The following is a 19,796-nucleotide window of genomic DNA, read 5'->3' as shown; positions in this document are numbered from 1 at the left end:
GTGACAGCCCGCAGCTCCAGCCGCCCACCACGTCTTAAAATCTTCCCATGATCTGAAGGAGACGGCGGAGAAGGCGAGAACGAACAATAGAACCTTCAGCATAATTTCTAGCAGCGACGTTTGGAGCATGTGCTTTTGATGAGCTGCCAGTGGCGCCGCGCGTTGTTCGCCTTTTGTTTGCGCTCGCTCCTTCTCGTCTTCACGCGTCCATATGTGTTTTCCTGCGTTGCCGCGGCTCGTCCATTGATATCGGTGAGCGAGCGGAGACGTTTGGACTCCCAGCATGAGCCGGAGACGTCCATTCCCGTCCTGTCACGGTTGTTCTCCCTTTTTTTGGTGTTTTTTTTCTATCACAGATGATTCTCCTGTTTGTTTCCTTTCATATTGCCTTTGCACAGTATCAACATCGGGCAGGATGTTTAAAGCAGCACGAGATGGTTTACGAGACAGCGTTGCAGTTTTATTTAGCTCCTTGTTGAGTCCCAGTCTGGAGGCCGATGCTGTGCTCCTCCCACACTCAGTGCCTCATGCACTTCCGTTTTCCTCCAAATGCTGCAGTGTTACAGCTAATTCCCTGCCACTCGCACTTCCCCTCCGTCAGCATGAATGACAGCGCGGCTGTATGAACTGTAATTTTCCAGTGGCCAAAAATGGAGGCGCAGTAGCGGAGATTAAAAGATTAATAATTTAACCACCGGTCATGAATCAAGCTCTTTTCCTCTCCTTTTTCCTACACTGTCACCTTCCACCGGCTCCGCCGTTCCTGAGGAGAACGGAGCAACTGCAGCGCTTTGAAATGAAGTGCGAGGTCAGGGGAGCGCTTTATTTCATTATTGACATAATTGCAGCTGCTCCTACGAAGTCATCACAGTTTACATGAGCATGTAAGACACTTTGTTGAGGGCTCCAGCGATGTGTGTGTGGCGGATCTGTCTGGGTCGAGGTCAATCCAATTCCTTTGGAGCGATAGTTAGGATTCAGTCGAGAACTAATTGAATCATCCATAAATGATTATCCGTGATGGTAATTTGTAACTTAACCCAGCAAATTGAGAAAGAATTGAAGTAAATCTGGTCACAGTCCGTCTTGTTCAACCGTTTAAGCTCGTCCCGTCCCTGTTTCCCCATTAGTTTGTTGGTTAGCAGCAGCCTCGTTGGCTCCGGACGCCTCGCTTCCTTCAGATGCTCGGCGGTGGTGATAATTCTTCGAGGCCCTCGTGGCCATCTATGTTTTGAAGTGCCCATTCCTCTGTGTCACTCCAGCTGCCGCTTGATGTATTTCCTCCGAGTATAAAGCTATAACCTCAAATCTTTCTCCCCCCCTTTCCTCCCCCACTTTCTCACCCATTTTCATATCTTTCTGTGTCTTTCATTGCAGTTGCTGGCTTCGCCTGGACACCTATTTCATTTGGAGTTTCATAGGACCAGCAACCTTGATAATTATGGTAAGCATGCCCCCCGCCCCCACTCTGCTCATTAACCCTACTTAGCCTGAGGGTCGTCGCTTAAATGGTCCGCCGAGATCCCTTTTCCGAGCTCCTATCCTCCCTCTTTGCTCTGCCCTGTTGAGCATATATGCCACCGACGGGCACAGAGCCGTCCAGAAAAACGAATGAGGGGTGTAGAGAATATATTACAGTTTGTCACCCTGCTGCAGTCACTGGCTCAGACAATTTTGGGGAGGGGGTGGGGGGGGTGGTCGCAGAGATGGAGCGAGAAAGAGCAAGTGAACTCTGCTCAGTATGCAGTGTTGGAGTAATCTTCAGTGCGATTATGATTGATTTTGTTCCCGTTCCAACTCGTACTACACTACCTTTCTCCATCCTCCTCTCAGGCACACACACACACACACACACACACACACACACACACACACACACACACGCTCTGTGGGTGCAGATACACAAGTATCATGCAAAGAGGGCACACACACACACACACACACACACACACACACACACACACACACACACACACACACACGCACACACGCACACACACACACACACACGCTCTGTACCTTTTCCAACTAGGACAGGCCTAATTTTCTAATACAATAGCTCATATATCGATCCAGCTCCTTTAATTCTGGTGTCTAAACACTGTTCTGTGTTTTAACCAGAGCCAAGCTATAAATATTGTTTTTCTCCAGAGGTGTGCTCTTAATTTTCCGCCATAATAAATTTTTGAAATTGACTAATAAATATCCAAAACAGCAGAAAGGGGTGACACATTTCTCATTCGCTGACAAGATTCAGTGGGAAAAAAAAAAGTTCCGTTAAAGCCACGCGACTGATGCTGAGCTCCCACAGACCGGTTTCTGAACATGTTTCATGCTCCGATTCGCAGTAATCATTCGTCGGTATCTCTGGGTACACTTCCTCACTCCTTTATCATTTACAGTAAAGGCCCAGCTCTCCTCCAGGAGCCTGGCTTCTCCCCACGCTTCTCTCCTAAACAGCAGCAGAATCGCTCCAATCTCCTCATTCGTTTTAATCTTTGAGCAGTAATTTTGAAAAGACTCTACGCTGTGACCAAATATGACTAATTTCCAGTTTATGTGATTATTGACTGAGGGAAATGGAAAATAGCGAGACACACCAGAGTGGGTCTGTTTGGTATAATGTTTAATTAAGTTTTTTTTTTTTCTTATTTCCAGCAGTCAAACATGAAGCTGCTTCTTTAGTTCTCTGACTAATTACATTGTGTTTGGCTCTGAACTCGCTGAGATGTGCTTGACTCAACTTTTGTAATTATTTTAAAAAGTACAGTGTTCTATGTTCGGCACATATGGAAGCCGGTGTCGCACTGTAACTTAAAGTCGAACCGGACAGATGAAATGAACCGTTTCTAAAATTACATGCCACCTATTAAAAGTTGCCTCTGCCTGTGATAATGCAGGGGACACGATGTTACACATGCTGACAGCATTTAGCAGAAATTTCAACCAGTACCAGATGTTTTTTCTTCTTGGATTTATAAACTGTAAAAGGAAAGCAGCAGCGGTGGCACTCGTTCCCTGCGGTTTCCTCTAAGTGTGAATATGATGAGACAAGTGTGAATAAGTCAGATGGAAAGGCTCCCTCATACAAGTATGCATCTGTCTTGTCTCAGCCTTCCCTGTTTAGTCCGTGGTACCGCCGTCAGAGCTTCATTGGATTTTTCGCTCTGTTTGGCAAAGTGGGAAACCAAGTCTGGCTGCACTGCACCAGCTTTGTGCTACAAAGTGGCCTGGATTAAAAGGAATGCAGGTGAAAGCTGACGCACATGAGCCTCATCCCAGTGTGTGTGTGTGTGTGTGTGTGTGTGTGTGTGTGTGTGTGTGTGTGTGTGTGTGTGTGTGTGTGTGTGTGTGTGTGTGTGTGTGTGTGTGTGTCCGTTCCAGCTCAACGTGATCTTCCTGGGCATCGCGCTCTACAAGATGTTCCATCACACCGCCATCTTGAAGCCAGACTCCGGTTGCCTGGACAACATCAAGTAAGAGCACTCGGATCACCCAGATATCCATTAGAGTCCTCCAGAAATAGCACTCCTCGTGACATTTTGTTACGGATGAAAATGATGTTTCACCAGGAGTGAGACGGGCTCCCAGTGCTCCACGCGCCTCCCTTCCCTTCTGCTTCTTCCAGTTTGGCTAAAGCGCTCCCTTTGTGAGACATAACTCTGCATTCAGGCCGGCGTTCTGCAGCAATTCCCTTTGTCGTTGCCTTTTCCCGTCCATATTTTAAACCCTTATTAAAAGCACTTAAGGTTGTGAGCAGGCGGCCCAAGGGCCCCGGGATGTAGCCTGCGAGGTAAGCACCCCCCCATTATCCTCAAAGGTCGTGTCAGGCAGGGTTAAAATCAAACAGGTATTCTGTTGTGCCTCCGTCATTATCTGAAGAACAGTGTTGTCTGTGCGGGAAAAGGCCAGGAGACAATCTGACAGACCTGACCCGGTCTTATCTTGGTGTCAACACGCTGCTGATGAATATTCATGCGTGTGTTGGACTGTGTTTATCTGCTTATGCCTGGCTGCTTTCAGATAATGTGAGCGCTCGAGGGACAATGATGACTGTAAAACTTTGGCTTTGTTTGTGAAAGTTTTTAATTTTTTTTTTACATTGAGTAGTGTTGCTTCCTACAAGCTCTACCTACGCTGCACCGCTGCTTTCATGGCGTCCACTGGCTTTCATCCGTTTCCGTTTGGCCAGCTTCGTATTGCTTTTCTATTATTACAGACATTTAATGGTATCAAAGTGAGGATGGGCTGAGTCATAGCATCTGGAGTTTTGTTACTTCAAAACATGTCTCTAGCACTTATCTGAGCAGCTCCTTCAGTGGGAGCGGAGTGGGCATCTCAAATGGATCCTGCAGGCTGGTTTCAAGTGGCTTCAGGTCAGGGGAGAAATGAAACCACCCTGGAGGACACATTTGGGACCGCATTCCTCAGACTGAAGAGGCAGAGTGAGTGCGGAACGAGAGGCTGAACTTTCACATGAGGATAAAACGCATTGCAAAGGCAAATATTAAAAAAAATGCACATTTGAAGTTAAGACGTCTGCTCAAATTAGTTCTATACGGAATCTGTGCAAACCAGTGGCTGCTGGGAAACAACTAACTACTAACTAACCACAAACACGTATCCATGGCGGCATCGCTAGGGAGCTAACGTGGCCTCTTACGCCGCCTCATCTGGGAGGGAAGCATGTGGTTGGCTTCATCAGAACAAACAGCGACCTGCTGCAGCTGGAAATGAGGTTAATGAAAACAGTGAGAGTGAATCGAAAACTAGTTGCAGGCTCCAGGAACCAAAAACAATGAGCTGAATAATGAATAGGATCACAGTAACCGCGGCTTGGGGTCATGATTCATAACTCTGTGGGTCGCCGTGATTGACAGAGTGGTTATTTGATGAATGCTTACGTCAGCGTGACGTGCATTTTGACTATATAATACATAAATAGACTGGCCAGGCTTCGTCTATAAGTCAAACTGGATGTGGAAAAAGCCTTTAAAGCTGTTTTTAATGTCCCTTCACCCGGTGGAGTGACACAGCGGTTTGTGTGGTTGACGTCAGCGCCTGCTACTCGGTGTCAGAGCAAACTCGCTCCACAGATGCCGTAAGGTTGTTTTCTGCCTGTTTGCTATGATAGATAAGGGTCTGTGCTCTGTTTTCGCTGTCTGCCTGCCTTTTTTTCAGGCCACTCTGGACAGATTAGTCTAGTTTATGGCAGGCGGTGGATGTGTGTGTGTGTGTGCTTTTTCCTCCTCTCCGTGGCATCACATCACTGCTTATGTCTCAGCACAGTGGCCCCTGTCTGCCCTGCTCCTCTCGGCTCAGTGGCACACACAGAAACAGCCCGCGCCGCCGCGACGTGTCACATCACCGTGCGCTTCACCGTCGCCCGTCTCAACACCGTCGTCTGCACTTTCCCTGTTGCTAAGCCGCAATATCTAATATTCTGCATTGTCTCTCAGCTGGAGGCCGGGCCCCATCAGAGGCCTCATTTTAAAGCGAACGTGGGTCAAGTCAGTGAAAAGCAGCAAAGAGGCAGCGCTCTGTTGTCCAGAGAGAGCTACCAGCTAACGCTAGCTCAGCATCAACACAGGAAAACAGCACAGGGTAGAAACAAGACTGCAGGAGTGGGACTGTATTAGCAACACACATGCAGTCTGATACCAAACATGTACAAGTATATTATCGACACTATATAAAGTGCTGGTTTTGTACAGCGTCCCTAATAAAGTGCTCACTGAGTCTCACAGCGAAGCTGCTTTTCACCAGAACTGTAGCTACAGAGCTGCGAAATGTTGACATGTCCTTCGAGGTTGAAGCCGCGGAGTCTTGTAAGCGATCGGAATCTGAGACATGTCCATCAAGGTTAAAGCCTCGGAGACGTGTAAATGATCGGAATCTGGGTTCATCTTCCTCTTTCTTTTGCCTTCAAACGCGACGGCACGCGACCTTTTCCCATGTCCTTCCCGCGCTGTGAAAACAGGAGCGGAGGCGGGGCTCACAGCGGGGGGCCCCGATCACCAGCAGGTCCGCTAATAGAAACCAACATGCCTAAACAATGCGCTCCCAAAAATAGAGGCGCGTGTTCCCACAGACCCGTGTGAATAGGTGCAAATAGAGGCGTCGGCCCAGTCTTGAATGCGACCCGTGGATTCCACATATGCTGCGGGTCACGCGCTGCAGAGACGGGAAGACCGGCGGCGGCGCGCTGACCCAGCTACGCTAGCGGTTCAGCCGAGTCTGATCTGAAATAGTCTGACATGAGCAGAGCACAATAAATAACGACGAGGTGCATTCGGTCCAGACTATTTCATCTTCGCTTCTGTGAAGACACATCGTGTAGTTTGTTCTGCGCAAAAGTATCGACTCTGTGCGGCGTGATTTATGACCCCGGCCTCCCATAATGCACCAAACAACTGACCGCTTGACCCGCGGTCTCACTGACTCTGAGTCCGCACAGAGGACCACTGGGCAGAACAAACCAGGAGCTCCGTGGACCTGCGGCGCGTTTGTCACCTCTCATTCATCCGACGCATTAGCCATTACTCAACACGCGGCTGCGCGTGGAGTTAGCTCTGACGCGAGGCGCTAGTCGCAACGCGTGCAGCTAGCCGCGACCCGCCGCCCCCGTTTCATCAGAAGCGAGGAGGAGACGAGCTCGCTCGTGACCCCCGCCATCGCAGCTGATCTGCTCACATCTGCCATTACCTTGTTTTTATGGTATGAACTTCTCTTGGAAGCGAAGTGAGCCGGCGATGGTTCCCGTCCTACGGGTTAATTAAGTCGATCTAGCTTAGCTTAATGAGGTATATCTGCTTTTGTCTCATCTTTCTGCTCGTCTGCGTCCTCTATGGTTTGATGTCACGTTCTCTCCTCTGGTTTCATCATGCTGCCTTGTTTTAATATGGATGTTTCACTTCTCTTTCACTGCGCATCTCTTTCTCCCTCCCTGCTTTTCTTTCTGTCTTTTGATTAGCACTCGTCCTGCCTTTTTATCTCGCCGTGTTTATCTTTAACACGTTTCTGTTTTTCACCCCCTCCCCCTTTTTTTTCTTCCTCTTCATTTTAGCTACCGTTATTATGATGGATGTGTTATTGTAGAGTGGCACTGGTAAGATGCAACATTTCTCAGTAGAGGTTGTACAACAGAATTGGTTTTGTGTTTGATGTGCCCCCCCTCCCTCCTTCCCTCGCCCCATAAAGGAGACAGCGGCTGCCTGTGATTCATGGATGATAGTGTAACGTTTTGCTCTGGTGTGACATTAAAACCCATGAACATATTTAGAGAGAGGTTTCATCTTGTGTATGTTCCTCTGAGGAGCTGAAGAACTAAATGAGCTGCGTCAATGAGGATGATGTCAAAGATGAACGAAATGGTACCTAACGTCAAATACGCTGCTTCGTTGATGTCCTAAACACCTTAAGGTGATTAGCATCTTAGGCATAATCCCCGATTCCCCATTTCCTCAGCCTATAAAATTACTTCATGCGCATTTAAAACGGAGTGAATTGACCAATTGCAATCTGGTACATAAATGATCTGTGACATTGCAACGAATGGCACCTCTACAAATGAAGTCGTTTGGGAGGATATTGGTGGTAATTTGATGCCACAGTCTGAAGTAGGTCCCCGACTGGAATGGCTCGTTTTTGGTGGGTCTGCTCGATGATTAGCACAATAAAGCTTTTCTCACTTTTTTTTGTGCTTCAAAAGCCTCCAAGTGCTCTGCTGCACCCTCGGGGACGGATAGTATGTCTATATATTTCACTGCCATTCAGACCAATCTATGGCTTTGTGCGCCAGAGCTTAAATTGCTTAGGTTTCTTATTTGATTCCCTATAAAAACCTATTTTGAGAATTATTTATAAGCTATTTGGACCCTGGTGATGACACAGCTCTGACAGGATAAAACTCCTCAGGCTCTTCATTTGTAAGTGAGCTGTTAATGCGTTCCACTGACTGTTACTCCGTCTCTGGAAGCTCCTGCTACGCAGCCTCTTTGTGCGATGGCTCCGCGAGAAGATGAGCGGTGTGCGATAAGAGCCGTCGCCTCTTCATTTCCTGTCCCCCCGCGGCCTCGCGCCCCTCTATCATCCGCCATCCTGTTAGAGGACGATATTTTGTTCCCTGCGCCAACTGCTTCTGTTTCTGTGTCCAGTCCGGGGGCAGCCGCCTTGATGAAGTACCTCTCCCACCAGGTCATTAAGACAGCCCAGGGAAAATTATGTTTAATGGTTGCCCTGGTGAATTCATAAATCATTAATTTTGCCGCACACCTGGCCCATTTATAAAAGCTTAAATGCGAAGGTCTGCCAGCGTTTATGAGGGAGGTATATACTTCTATAAACCTAGATAATTATGCCTCACGCCTGTAAATCACAAACAAATGCTTTGCAAAAACCTGCGAATGTCTGTCCTTGATGTCTGGCTGTGAACAGTGCGAGTGTCGCCAGCCTCCTCTTTGCTGTGTTGTTTCCCACCTGTCTACGTCGTGTTAGTGGTCATGTGTTTTGGACTCTACCCTCTCGTCGTGTGATTTTGTTTTGTTTTTGTATTTATGCATTTGTTTTGCTGTTTTTTTTCTGTTGCTCAGCTATCAGGATTATGAACCCGAGATCAAGTAAGACAACGATGGGAGGCCTGTTTTTCCCATAATGCCATCTGTCATTTACTCCCCCGTGTGAACACAGTGTGATTACTTTCAAATGGCACCTGTAGTTCCAGACAGAGCCCTTCATTGTCACTACACTCCGTGTTCTCGAGGGCATTTATCTCAACCTTTCAGCTTGAGTAGGTGCTTACACTGATCCCAGACCTCAGACAGCACAACCCGGCGTGTGAGAAATTTACTCTATGTGCAAATAATTTATGTGAAAAATGCCATATTTATGCAGATGTGACACAGATTTCTACAAACCTTCATTACTGTATGTATGATTCTGAGGTTTAATCATCATCATATTGTCCCATGTCTTCATTGTGTTTGGGCTTTTTCCCTCCCATGGAAGATTAGTGGCACCGTGAGCAGAGTATTTGTTGAATTACCTCTAAATCAAAGGAACCATCCCTCCATGTTAACCTGTGATTTGCCTCATTGTGCAGTGTTTCCCGTCCTTTACGTTTTTTCTTTTATTCCAGGTCGTGGGTGATTGGGGCCATTGCTTTGTTATGTCTGCTGGGCCTGACCTGGGCCTTTGGCCTGATGTACGTCAACGAGAGCACGGTGGTCATGGCCTACCTGTTCACCATCTTCAACTCCCTCCAGGGAATGTTCATCTTCATCTTCCACTGTGTCCTGCAGAAAAAGGTACGGTTTGAACTTTATTTACCTGCCGAACCCAGAGATGGTTGAATGTGGCGCCACTGGCCTGTGCGTGGACTGTTATTAAATGAATGAGTTCCATGTTGTACGTCTAATTGTGCACCTGTTGTGCTATCGCTTTCGTCCGTGTCCACACAGGTGCGTAAGGAGTACGGGAAGTGCCTGCGAACTCACTGCTGCAGTGGGAAGAGCGTGGACAGCTCCATCGGGTCGGGGAAGGGCACCGCCTCCCGGGCTCCGGGACGCTACTCTACAGGGTCACAGGTGGCGAGAGCTTTCTCATGTCCATCTGTGTTACTAGAAGCCTCGCTGCTCCGTTCACTGTGCAGCCTTTTCATGAGCATAGTAGCTGGAGACCCAGCGTATACTGTATGCGTTTCCTAGCAGAACAAATACACAGAGGTTGTGCATGTTTGCGTCTTATACCACGAGGAACACCAGCCCTGGTTGAAACACGTCCTTTACTGTACATCGAGCGGAACACAGTATGTGAAGTCAGTGCTGCAGGTCTGAGCTGCTCGCTGGCACGGCGGCACCAACACACTGACTGAAGCGCTGGCTCCAGCTTTGTGGGGAATGTGCTCATGCTCATAAATGCAGATTCGACTGTCTCTGCCAAGACGTGTGAGTTTTGTTCCTAAGTGGTTAAGTCTCCTTGTAAAGTAAATTGTTAATGGATTCCTCCCACATTGACATGAAGTATAGGATGAATTTCCACGATGCACTATAATTGAACATCATATCCATACTCCAAAGAGTGCGATTTCCTTCCAGTGTTCAATTATAAATAGTCCTTAGAGTGAGGCATGCAGTGGCAGCCCACGGTACAAGCTTGATTCTGCATACAGATCAAAGCGTTTAATTATAAACAGTGCTTTGACAAGATGGCTCTAACCTCATGCTCAGTCGATGCACGAATGGAAACACTCAGGAAGACGAGGCTGTTTATGGCGAACTTTGAGGCATCTAAATGAATGTGTAATCAGCGAAGGACCTGCTAACGCGCACGTGTCCGACACAAGGAGAATTACTTGGCTTCCAATCCATCCACCTCACGGGCGCTTGGAGCAGCACTGTGTGCGATCAGCTGTGTCGCTACTGGAATATGTGATGCAGCTCTGTGTGGGGGCAGTTTTCGCCTCGTTGAGGATGTGATGAGGAAGCATGTATGAATCAAAACAGGTCTGTGGCCGCTCTGCACTGGAGTTACCCAGGGGGAGATTAGGTGAGGTGGTGAGACAGCTTCCCAAAAATAGGTAATGGTTACAGCAAAGTGCCACTACTTTCAAATAGTCTGTTAGAGATGTGTAAAGAAATAAATGAAACGTTTCTTTAGTGCTTCATTGCTTGTGGTCCAGGCAGAGAAGCACGCGTGTAATTAATAGATTGCTGTTGCTCTTATTGATCTGATGGATTTACAGACTCGGGTCACTATAAACAGCGTCCCGTCGTAAATTCCCGTGGGGAGCCGTAGACGCGCTGCTGAGGGTCGTAGGAGTGACCCCAGTAAAACAGACGGCTTAAAGGAGCTTGGTGCTGTGAACGTCCTCAAGCCAACACTGCACCAATGAAATCACTGTCGATGGAACAGTTCGGCCAACACATTTGTTTTCTGCCTTTGTTTTGGCTGATTAACATTTAATGTTGCGACACTAACAGATTTCAGCTGCGAACTTGGTGACTGCAAGGTTGTTAGTGTATTGTGATGAGCTCGAAACAAAGGAGAAAAAGCTCCAGCTTCAGCTTGAGCCTTCAGCCTTTGCTCTTTGAGCTTGTCTTCATCTCATCCAGTAGTGGCTCATCTTTAAATGCAGATTACTTCCCGTAGCCTCACTTTGCTGTGTTTATCATATTTTATTATGATGAGCTGAAGGTAACGATGACAGACATGTTTGCAACGTTTCCATTTGAACTGTGGTGTAATTTAGGCTTTTACTTCAATAGCCAATGTTGTGACTCATTTCTTTCTTCCTTTCTTCTCTGCAGAGTCGCATCCGCAGAATGTGGAACGACACGGTCAGGAAACAGTCCGAGTCGTCATTCATGACCGGTGACATCAACAGCTCTGCGTCACTCAACAGAGGTACTTGGTCCCACAGCAAACAGGTTCCTGAATGACTCAGCTGCGAGTACATAACTAACGCTGAGGAGCTTCTTTTGCCCACTGCTCTTTTGAATCGTCCTAACAATCAGCGTGACACAGTGCGCTGACAGAACAATCAGCCTTTTATTTTGACATCTAAACCTTGATCCAACACCTCGCAGTGAGGAAAATCAGCAGTTTCACTATTGCTTGCCTCAGATGCCTCAAATAATTAAAAGAAGAGCGAAAAAATTATTTTAACAAGGGAATTGTTGAAAAGCGTTCTTTTTACACACGAACGTTCAAGCTGCCTGAAAACTGTCAATAGTCATGCGACACTCAACATTTTTGCCTGTATGAAAGAGAACGTGTTTCTGAATACGAGGCACAGATTGAAGGGATAAAACCCTTTTTGGTGTCACACTGCTGCAGAAAATTGTTTATTTGAAGCATCAACAAATCATTTTTTTACCGTTGGGCGCGGAGTCAAACCGTTCAGACTCTTAGGACATTAACCAAAAGTAAATTCTCATTCACTGTGGATGAAAGTTTGCGTTCGCTGCGTTAACACGTGCACGTGCTGCAAACGACACCTGCTTTTCCCGCTGCCAAGCGAGGCAACGTTGTGCCATCAGACCGCAGCAGCCTTGAAACGCAAACTGGGCTTCCTCTCAGGAAAAGTGCTGAATAACAAGCTAAAAAAAATCAATGCGGCGGAATTCCCCCTCAGAAAGACGTTTATAGAAAGTATTTTACCATAATGGCTTTGACAGCAGCAGAGTAAATAAAGTTAACTTCAGGGTCTTCAGAGGTTGCTCAGAGAAGGAATCACCGCTGCAGCCTTGACATCCAGCAGTGCATATGCCCTCGCCCCCCCCTCCCTTGTTGCATATGTTGATGGAGGGCTGCAGTTCTTCGCCGCTCGTGCTCTAAATTCGCTCTGGGCGCCTGCTTGCGTAGACACTAATGCATAGTTACAATGATGGATGATCGTTCGACACAGGGAGGAAGTGTCGAGATCTCAATAATTAGGCACTCAGCTTAGCGCCATCAACACGCACGGCCTTTATCCACTGTGGAGAGGCTGCAGTGGAGCTGGAGGTCGCCGGGCGAAAGGCGGCCTGCAAGGATGTTCCATAAAAGACACCGATAAAAGGCGGAGATAGGAATTATTAATGCAACTTTATACCTCTGGCTTCCCACCAGACTGTATCTGATGGAGACGAAGCTCACAAGAGCTCCAGAGCGTGCCAGCAAGTGTGTGCTGCCACTTCAAGTATCACAAGGAGCAGATGCAAATAGACTCGCACTTATCCGGGGCTGCATCCGCGCCGTTATTAAGGAATTATGTGTCGGGGAGTAAATATTTCCCGCTGATTTTTGTCCTTTTTAATCTCCGAGCGGCGGCGCCTCACGTGGAGGGAGCGATCTCGGTCCCGCTGCACTTCTCTCAAGAGCGGATCCGCGCAATCATCGCCACGGCGTTGCATGTGCAGTTTATCCCGGCGCTGGGGATTATCAGTGCGGCACAATCGCTGCGGTCCTGGAAATTTTCCAATTTATCAAACCGACACAATGAGAGACACATCTTTGATCAGCAGAATTCAAAAGGGGCGGGTGTTTATGGAAAACTCTGTAATTAGGACAAGCAGCAACAGCAAATTACCCGTTTTTAATCACAACAATGTTCTGATTCCCAAGCAGATTTATAATATCTTTAATTAACACTTATTTACTCAAAGAAAAAATAAGAATAATCCTTACAGATGAGCCTGAATTAGCAGTACTGCAGCTCATATTATAATAATTTCATTAAGAATCATCCCAGGAGAGAAAATGAGTGTGTGGAACCAACTTTTGAAACGAGGGGAGAACACATCAAACTCTCTTTCCCATTGGTTTGACAGATTCGGAGCATTGAAAAAGAACAGTACACTCTGCGGGAGGGTCTAATTGCTGTGTACTCTTACCTCAGGTAAAAAGATGTTTACCCGCTCCGGCGTAGTGATTCTGGAAGCGCGCGGATCCTCGGCATCAGGCCTGAATTTGGCTTCTTTAAAAATAATAGCATCATATCATGTTGACAGGGGGGAAAAACATCTTGTAAACAGGAAATGAATGCGAGTCACAAACATTTCCAGCGTACTTGATATCCATAATGTATTCAAGCACTTGAAAATAAATTATTTTTTATCACCAGTGAAGAAAAACAAACACGGGGGAGTCTGCGCCGTTCGCGTTTCAAAGCGCCGCCTTTAAATGCAGAGCTGCTCGCGGGATGATCCGCTGTGGCAGCGTTGGCTGATCCCGGCCAAGTCCCAGCAGTGGAACAGCGGCGGCAATAATCCAAAGGCCCAACCTTCGTGACCACTGCAGCTTATGTTGTGTTCCAGCTTCCTGTTGTGTTCATTAGCTCAGCCTGGAGGAGCCTCCAGCCTCAGCGCGGACACCTCCCGCCCGCGGCCTCGGCGCCGAGGCTAATGGCCGACGCTAACAACACGATTAACGCGCCTCCATTGGTCCCATTAGCCACGAACCCCTCGCATTAATGATCATGTGATCATTTGGATGTTAATGGCTGTCATTGCTGCATCTGCCCAACTGATATGTGTGTTTCTCTCCTTCTCTCTCTCTCTGTCTGTTTATCGACCCACCTGCCTGTTTCTGTCTCTCTGTCTCTGGCTGCTCCAGGGGCTATGGCTAACCATCTTATACCTAATGCACTCCTACGTCCTCATGGCACTAACAATCCCTATAATACATTGCTTGGGGAATCGGCCGTCTATAACAACCCTCTGGGCATGTACAACACACAAGGTGTGCTAGCTTCTTTTCATTTTCAACATTGTGGCTAGAGCAGCGTTTTGGTTTTTCCCCCCATCTGCTTGTAGAGAAACCCACGTTCCGCCTCTCTGTTCCTCTGCAGGAACACGGAGTTGCTCCACGATTGGGAAAAATTAAAACTCTGCTCAAGATGTCGTGTTAGCATTGAACAAACTGTAGCTTCTGTGTAAAACCCCACAGGGTTGTGGTGCTGTGGGGTTTTTCCACTGGAGGTGTATCCTGGCTTCCGTTGGCGGCGTCCGCACAACGGCTTTGGCTTGTGGCTGTTTGGCCGGCAAATGGGTCGTAGCAACAGTGAGGAGGAATGAGGGGCCACGTGGAGCCGGATACATCCCCAGTGCCACAGTTTAAATGTGCTCTAATGTTGTGTGTGATGTTTGTGCGCCATGTCCTCAGTCTGTCCGTTTCACTTCCTTTATATTAATTAAATGTGCAGAGACGAGTCTGAAGATCAAACACGATCATTAACGTGTTTTTTTTAATGTGTTATTTTTACCTCACGTGTGATTGAAACCAAAGTTCGCGGTTGCATTTTCTCACACTCGTATTTCGGCCGTCACTCAACATATATTTTCGCTCTGAGTCGTAGAACGTCTCTCTGAGCCTCCAGGTAGCGACGCGTTGTGATCTGGGACCAGCAGAACTGTCTGGCTCTCCACAGAGCAGTTACTTTATAGCAGCTCTCAGCACTTAGTATAGCACTGCTGTAACCCTCTGAGCCTTTAGGCCTCAGGAACCTGTGTAAGCTTTGATCACGGGATAATTTCTATGTGCTGCAAACAGAGCTCGACAGAGAACTGTAATTTACACTCATTGCTACAGAATAGATGTGAAAAGAAATATGTGAATATGCAAATGCATGAAAAGAGTGCGTTTGATGTGCGCGTCCCTCTGCTGTGTTTCACTCTTCGGAGTCTGCAGGAGCGTTCCTCCTCCTGTACTTGTTACCAGATCCTGTGCATTGTGATTTTCCCGTGGTGACATCTTGAAACGGTCATCGGCTGCAGACTGTCCTGTATGTGCACATGTCTTCCTACCTGCCACTGTTACGCTTATTCTGTTTTCTTCTTTCCTTTCCCTCATGCTGTCCTTAAAAGAGCCCTACAGAGAGACAAGTATGGGAGTCAAACTAAACATTGCTTATCAAATGTAATTGACTTTGGCTTTACTTTCTTTTCACTCGATGCTGACAAAGTGGTAATGAAAAATATGTCATTCCCTTTGGAAGTAATAGCTTTCTTATATGACAAAGACCTTCACCAGTACAAGTAGCTGTGCTAAATCACTTTAAATCACACTGCTTGCTGTGGTTTGCACTCGACTACAGGGATGTGCCGCTTCTGCAGGCAAATATCTATTGGCGCACTTTATATCAAATAGGCAAATCCAATTACAGTCAGCGCCGAGACCCACCTCAACATTTCATAAGGCACGTCGATGCACATCGATCCATAGTCCGTTAGGTGAACATTGAGCGCCCGTGCCTTTGTTCACGCACTTGTGTTCTTCCACCGTTCACTTTGATCTAGCTAATACAGTTCGTGAAGGTCTCAGAAATGCGCCTTGTCAAATATTCAGGAGGTCAGACCGTGCGCTTGACACTCTTAACAAGCCGGACGGCCTTGTTTAAGGTCGTCTGAATAATGGGCAAAGATGTGCTTTGATGTTGATGCCATGGACCTGCTCAAAAGGATGACATGAAAACTGTACAGCTGGGAGCACATACAGTTTGCTTCCTTCCACTGTGTTTTTTACTCAGAAGTAGTGCAATAATTCTTGTTGGACGTCATGATTAGTCTTTTTCACGATGCTCGTATGGGACTAAGTGTCTGGGTCCAGATTTATTGCTGCTTTGTGTTTACGTTGTGATTTGTGACTCGCATGGCTGTTATTTTCGTCTTTGCATGCTCCGTGCGTATGCTGTGTAAACTGGTGCCGTGCTTGAGCTTGCTGTTGTGTGCTGTGTGTCCACACGTATCAGTGTTTCCACCCCTGCCACAGAGTAATTGCATAAGTTAAATGTAAAGTAAATGACGTTAGCTGTTAGAAAACGTAACAAGGTAAGTATAACGTAAATACATGATGGGAACAATGTGGGCTTGTTATTTCCACATTGTTAGAGGATTGTGTGGCATTATGTACTGAGAGTGCTTGAGAGTTGGGACCTATTTCAGAATAAAAGGGCTCCAGTATTTGATGGGTGTAAATTGTGTTTGTAAAAATGGCTGATCTATAGCTGTGGCAATTATATCCCATCAAGTTTCACCTTTCTCCCTCGCTCACTCTAACCTCGCTCCCTCTCCTCCACCCGACCTGTGTTTGTCATTCCAGAGGGAATCCTGAACAATGCCCGGGATACAAGTGTCATGGATACTCTACCACTGAATGGTAACCATGGCAACAGCTACAGCATCGCCAGCGCCGAGTACATGAGTGACTGTGTCCAGATCATTGATCGGGGCTACAACCACAAGGAGACCACCCTGGAAAAGAAGATCCTGAAAGAGCTCACCTCCAATTATATCCCCTCCTACCTCAACAATTCCCACGAGCGCTCATCCGAGCAAAACCGGAATCTCATGAATAAGCTGGTCAATAATGTTAGCAACGGTGGCAAGGACAGCGGATATGGGATGGGCTTGGGAGTGGGGCTGGGCATGAATGTTGCACTGAGCCTGGACGACCACTCCACCTTTGGTCCGCACCACGACGAAGGCCTGGGCCTGGAGTTGATCCGCGAGGAGTCCAACGCGCCGCTCCTGCCTCAAAGGCCGAACCCGGCCCTGCAGACGGTGGATAACCTTCACAATCACCTCCAACCTGTGCCACCACCCCTTCCACTGCCCCACCACAATTTCTCCACCACCACCACCACATCCTCCTCGTCCCGAAGGAGGATCCCCCAGGAGAACAGTGAAAGTTTCTTTCCCTTGCTCAGTAACGAGCACACCGAGGACGAGGGCTCGTCTCCCACCCGCAACCACCAGAGAGACTCCCTTTACACCAGCATGCCCATGCTGCCTGGCCTGCCCGATGTGTCTGCAGAACCCGCCGAAGGCTCCAAGGACGGCGGCGGCGGCGATGCCAAGAGCCCTGAGGCCAGTTCGGACGACGTTTACTACAAGAGCATGCCCAACCTGGGCTCGCATAACCACCTCCATCAGCTGCACTCGTACTACCAGCTGGGGCGGGGCAGCAGCGACGGCTTCATCGTGCCGCCCAACAAAGAGGATCTATCCCCAGAAGAGGCCCAACAGGAGCCCTCGCACCTGGTCACCAGCCTATAGGCCCAACGCCATCCCACCTGTGTCCTCCTTATTACCGTAGTCCTCCTCCCAGTGTCGCCTTGTTCCATCAGTCGTTGGCAGTGGTAGCCTTTCTTTTTAATTCTGTGTCCCGAAAACTGAGGCAAAGTAAACAACTCTACTGTTACTGACCACGAACAGGATAATTGCAACGTACGGGGGCTGAAATGTGACTGTATTTGCTCAGACATTGCGGGAAATTGTTGATGTTGTGTTTCCCTCCCTCGAGCCCTGCGTGGTTTGGCGTGTTTTGTCTCCGTGTGAAAAGAGGCAGTAACTCGCACAGGATTTTTAGGTCGTACAGGCCTAATGTGACAGTCAAACGAACTGCGTAGCCCCAAACTCTCGGAGTCGAAACCACAGACTTCACCGGATTAATAGGGGAATTTAAAAAAAGGACTATTTTATTATACTTCTGTATCTATATTGACTTTTTGAAAGATTTTCTTCCTCTTTGGTGAGTTGCAGCACATTTTGTTTGCTGAAGTGTTCCTTCGATGGGGAAAAGACGACCACACACACACAGACACAGTGAAACACACACACAAACACATTTCGAACAATTACCATGAAGGAATTATTGACCGTATGCTTTGGAGCATAGCTGTCCTTTTTTTCTTTCATTTTAATGTAATAACAGTTGTTAAGAGGGAGAAAAAACTAATAAGATAATTATGAGAAATTTCTATGTAATTGTACAGACAACTAGCATTACACATAATAGTATGCTTTTTTTTCATTTGTTTGTTTGTTTGTTTGTTTGTTTTTGTTCCAAGAAAGTCGCTTGTCTCTGTAAATGTAGTGGTTAGGATCAATTCTGTTCTGTTGTGCTGGACTTTCTGGGTTTCTGGTACCAGTCTGCTTTTATTTATTTTCCTCTTATCACTTTAAAGGAAACAACCATCTAAATAAAAACATGACGACACAAAAAATAAAGCAAAACACTTATCGCGCAGGCATTTTCGTGCAACGTATTCGCCTTTGTTTTCTCTCTTGAGTTTGAGTCTTCTTTAGATTCCTTTTTTACAGTGTAGATAGCGGAGCGTTGACACACAGATCGCCAAGGAGACGCTCAGTCCCAGTTAATCATGAGGTGTCCGTCAGAAAGGTTCATAGAGCATTCTCCACGTCTATTGGCATTCAGGAAACGCTTGCGCTTTTCAGAAAGAGTGATTTGAACATTGATGAGCATGAGGCACGCGTAGGAAAAAAATAAAAGTAGAAGGAGATTATTAGAGTGAGGAGCCTTTAAAGTGAGAATAACTGGAAGCGCTTGGAGGAGAAAATCTATTTATTTGTTTAAATAAACAATTCCAGATGGAGGATGAGAATAGGTTTAGTGGCAGAGATAAGTTTTTTATTATTGGCTATAATTATGCTACTTATTTATTCCTTTTTTGTATTGGTTTCAAGTTGAATGACCACTTAACTACTGTTGGTTGTAACAGTGAAAATTGCTGATTAAGATTTATTACTTAGCTCTGACAAAAGTTCTGGTGTTTGTCTTGGTCTTGGAACAGTTTTTTATGGACAACAGCAGACGTCCATCACATGATGCAACCGTCGATAATGATACTTGTTCTTCTTTTGGTTAATATGCCTCATTAGCCCTCTGCCCGTTTTAGTGCCAAACGGATTTTGGCCCGGCAACAGTGGATGTGCTCTGTATGCTCTGCTTTACAATAGAAGCAGTGGTTTCATAAGCTGTAATAAATATTTCAATATCACTGCTGGTGTAACTAATGGATTCTTTACACATGCTGGATGTGTAACATGAGTTTGATAATGCTGGAAGACTTGATCACCATCAGAACATTTCAATCCACACAGAAGAGATGAAGAGACACGGGAAACATTTCAGTCACAGTGTTTAATGTCCGGATCACAAAGTAATCAGTGATTTTTTTCAATTAATTGTTTGGCTAATAATTTTTTTACCTGCTATTACAATGGGTTTGTCCAACTTCCACATCTTTCAAGTGACGGATTCCTGTGGTTTTACTCTTTGCTAAAGCTTCACTGTTTAAGCTCAGTCACAGTGGTCTCTGACATGTTGCTGCAGCCTCTCTTCACCAGGCGATGCAGTTTGCCTGTTCAATGTTCAGCATCATTGTCCAGTAAATATGAACAAAGAGGAGAACAGGAGCGGCAGAGCCAGAGGTAAGTTAGAGGTGAGGAAGTTGGTGTTTCGGAGCTGCTTAAGTCAAGACGATGACACTCAGCAGTTAGAGCAGTTTGATGGTG

The 19,796-nt window shown here is 46.8% G+C and overlaps 1 protein-coding gene across 19 annotated transcripts in view; it reads left to right on the top strand.

Moving 5' to 3' along the window:
• The window catches only part of LOC114851028 (adhesion G protein-coupled receptor L3-like), a 160,724-nt gene extending 141,445 nt beyond the window's left edge, over positions 1 to 19,279 (top strand). For 6 of the 19 annotated variants that reach the window (XM_055514602.1, XM_041069826.2, XM_029142547.3 and 3 more), the window contains 6 exons: positions 1,378 to 1,444; positions 3,385 to 3,476; positions 9,137 to 9,305; positions 9,459 to 9,584; positions 11,307 to 11,403; positions 16,579 to 19,279. In XM_055514602.1, coding sequence (XP_055370577.1) covers positions 1,378 to 1,444; positions 3,385 to 3,476; positions 9,137 to 9,305; positions 9,459 to 9,584; positions 11,307 to 11,403; positions 16,579 to 17,534 — 1,507 coding nt within the window. In that variant the 3' untranslated portion in view covers positions 17,535 to 19,279. Of the gene's footprint in view, positions 1 to 1,377; positions 1,445 to 3,384; positions 3,477 to 9,136; positions 9,306 to 9,458; positions 9,585 to 11,306; positions 11,404 to 14,094; positions 14,221 to 15,344; positions 15,397 to 16,578 lie in introns of all 19 variants that reach the window. The other 13 variants (XM_055514571.1, XM_029142545.3, XM_055514567.1 and 10 more) reach the window with 5 other exon arrangements.
• Positions 19,280 to 19,796: the final 517 nt, after the last annotated feature.

The sequence above is a fragment of the Betta splendens genome, chromosome 2 (genome assembly GCF_900634795.4).
Source record: "Betta splendens chromosome 2, fBetSpl5.4, whole genome shotgun sequence".
In the NCBI taxonomy this organism is placed as follows: domain Eukaryota; kingdom Metazoa; phylum Chordata; class Actinopteri; order Anabantiformes; family Osphronemidae; genus Betta; species Betta splendens.
Note: the sequence above shows the minus strand (reverse complement) of the source record. Positions and strands in the feature narration are given on the sequence as shown.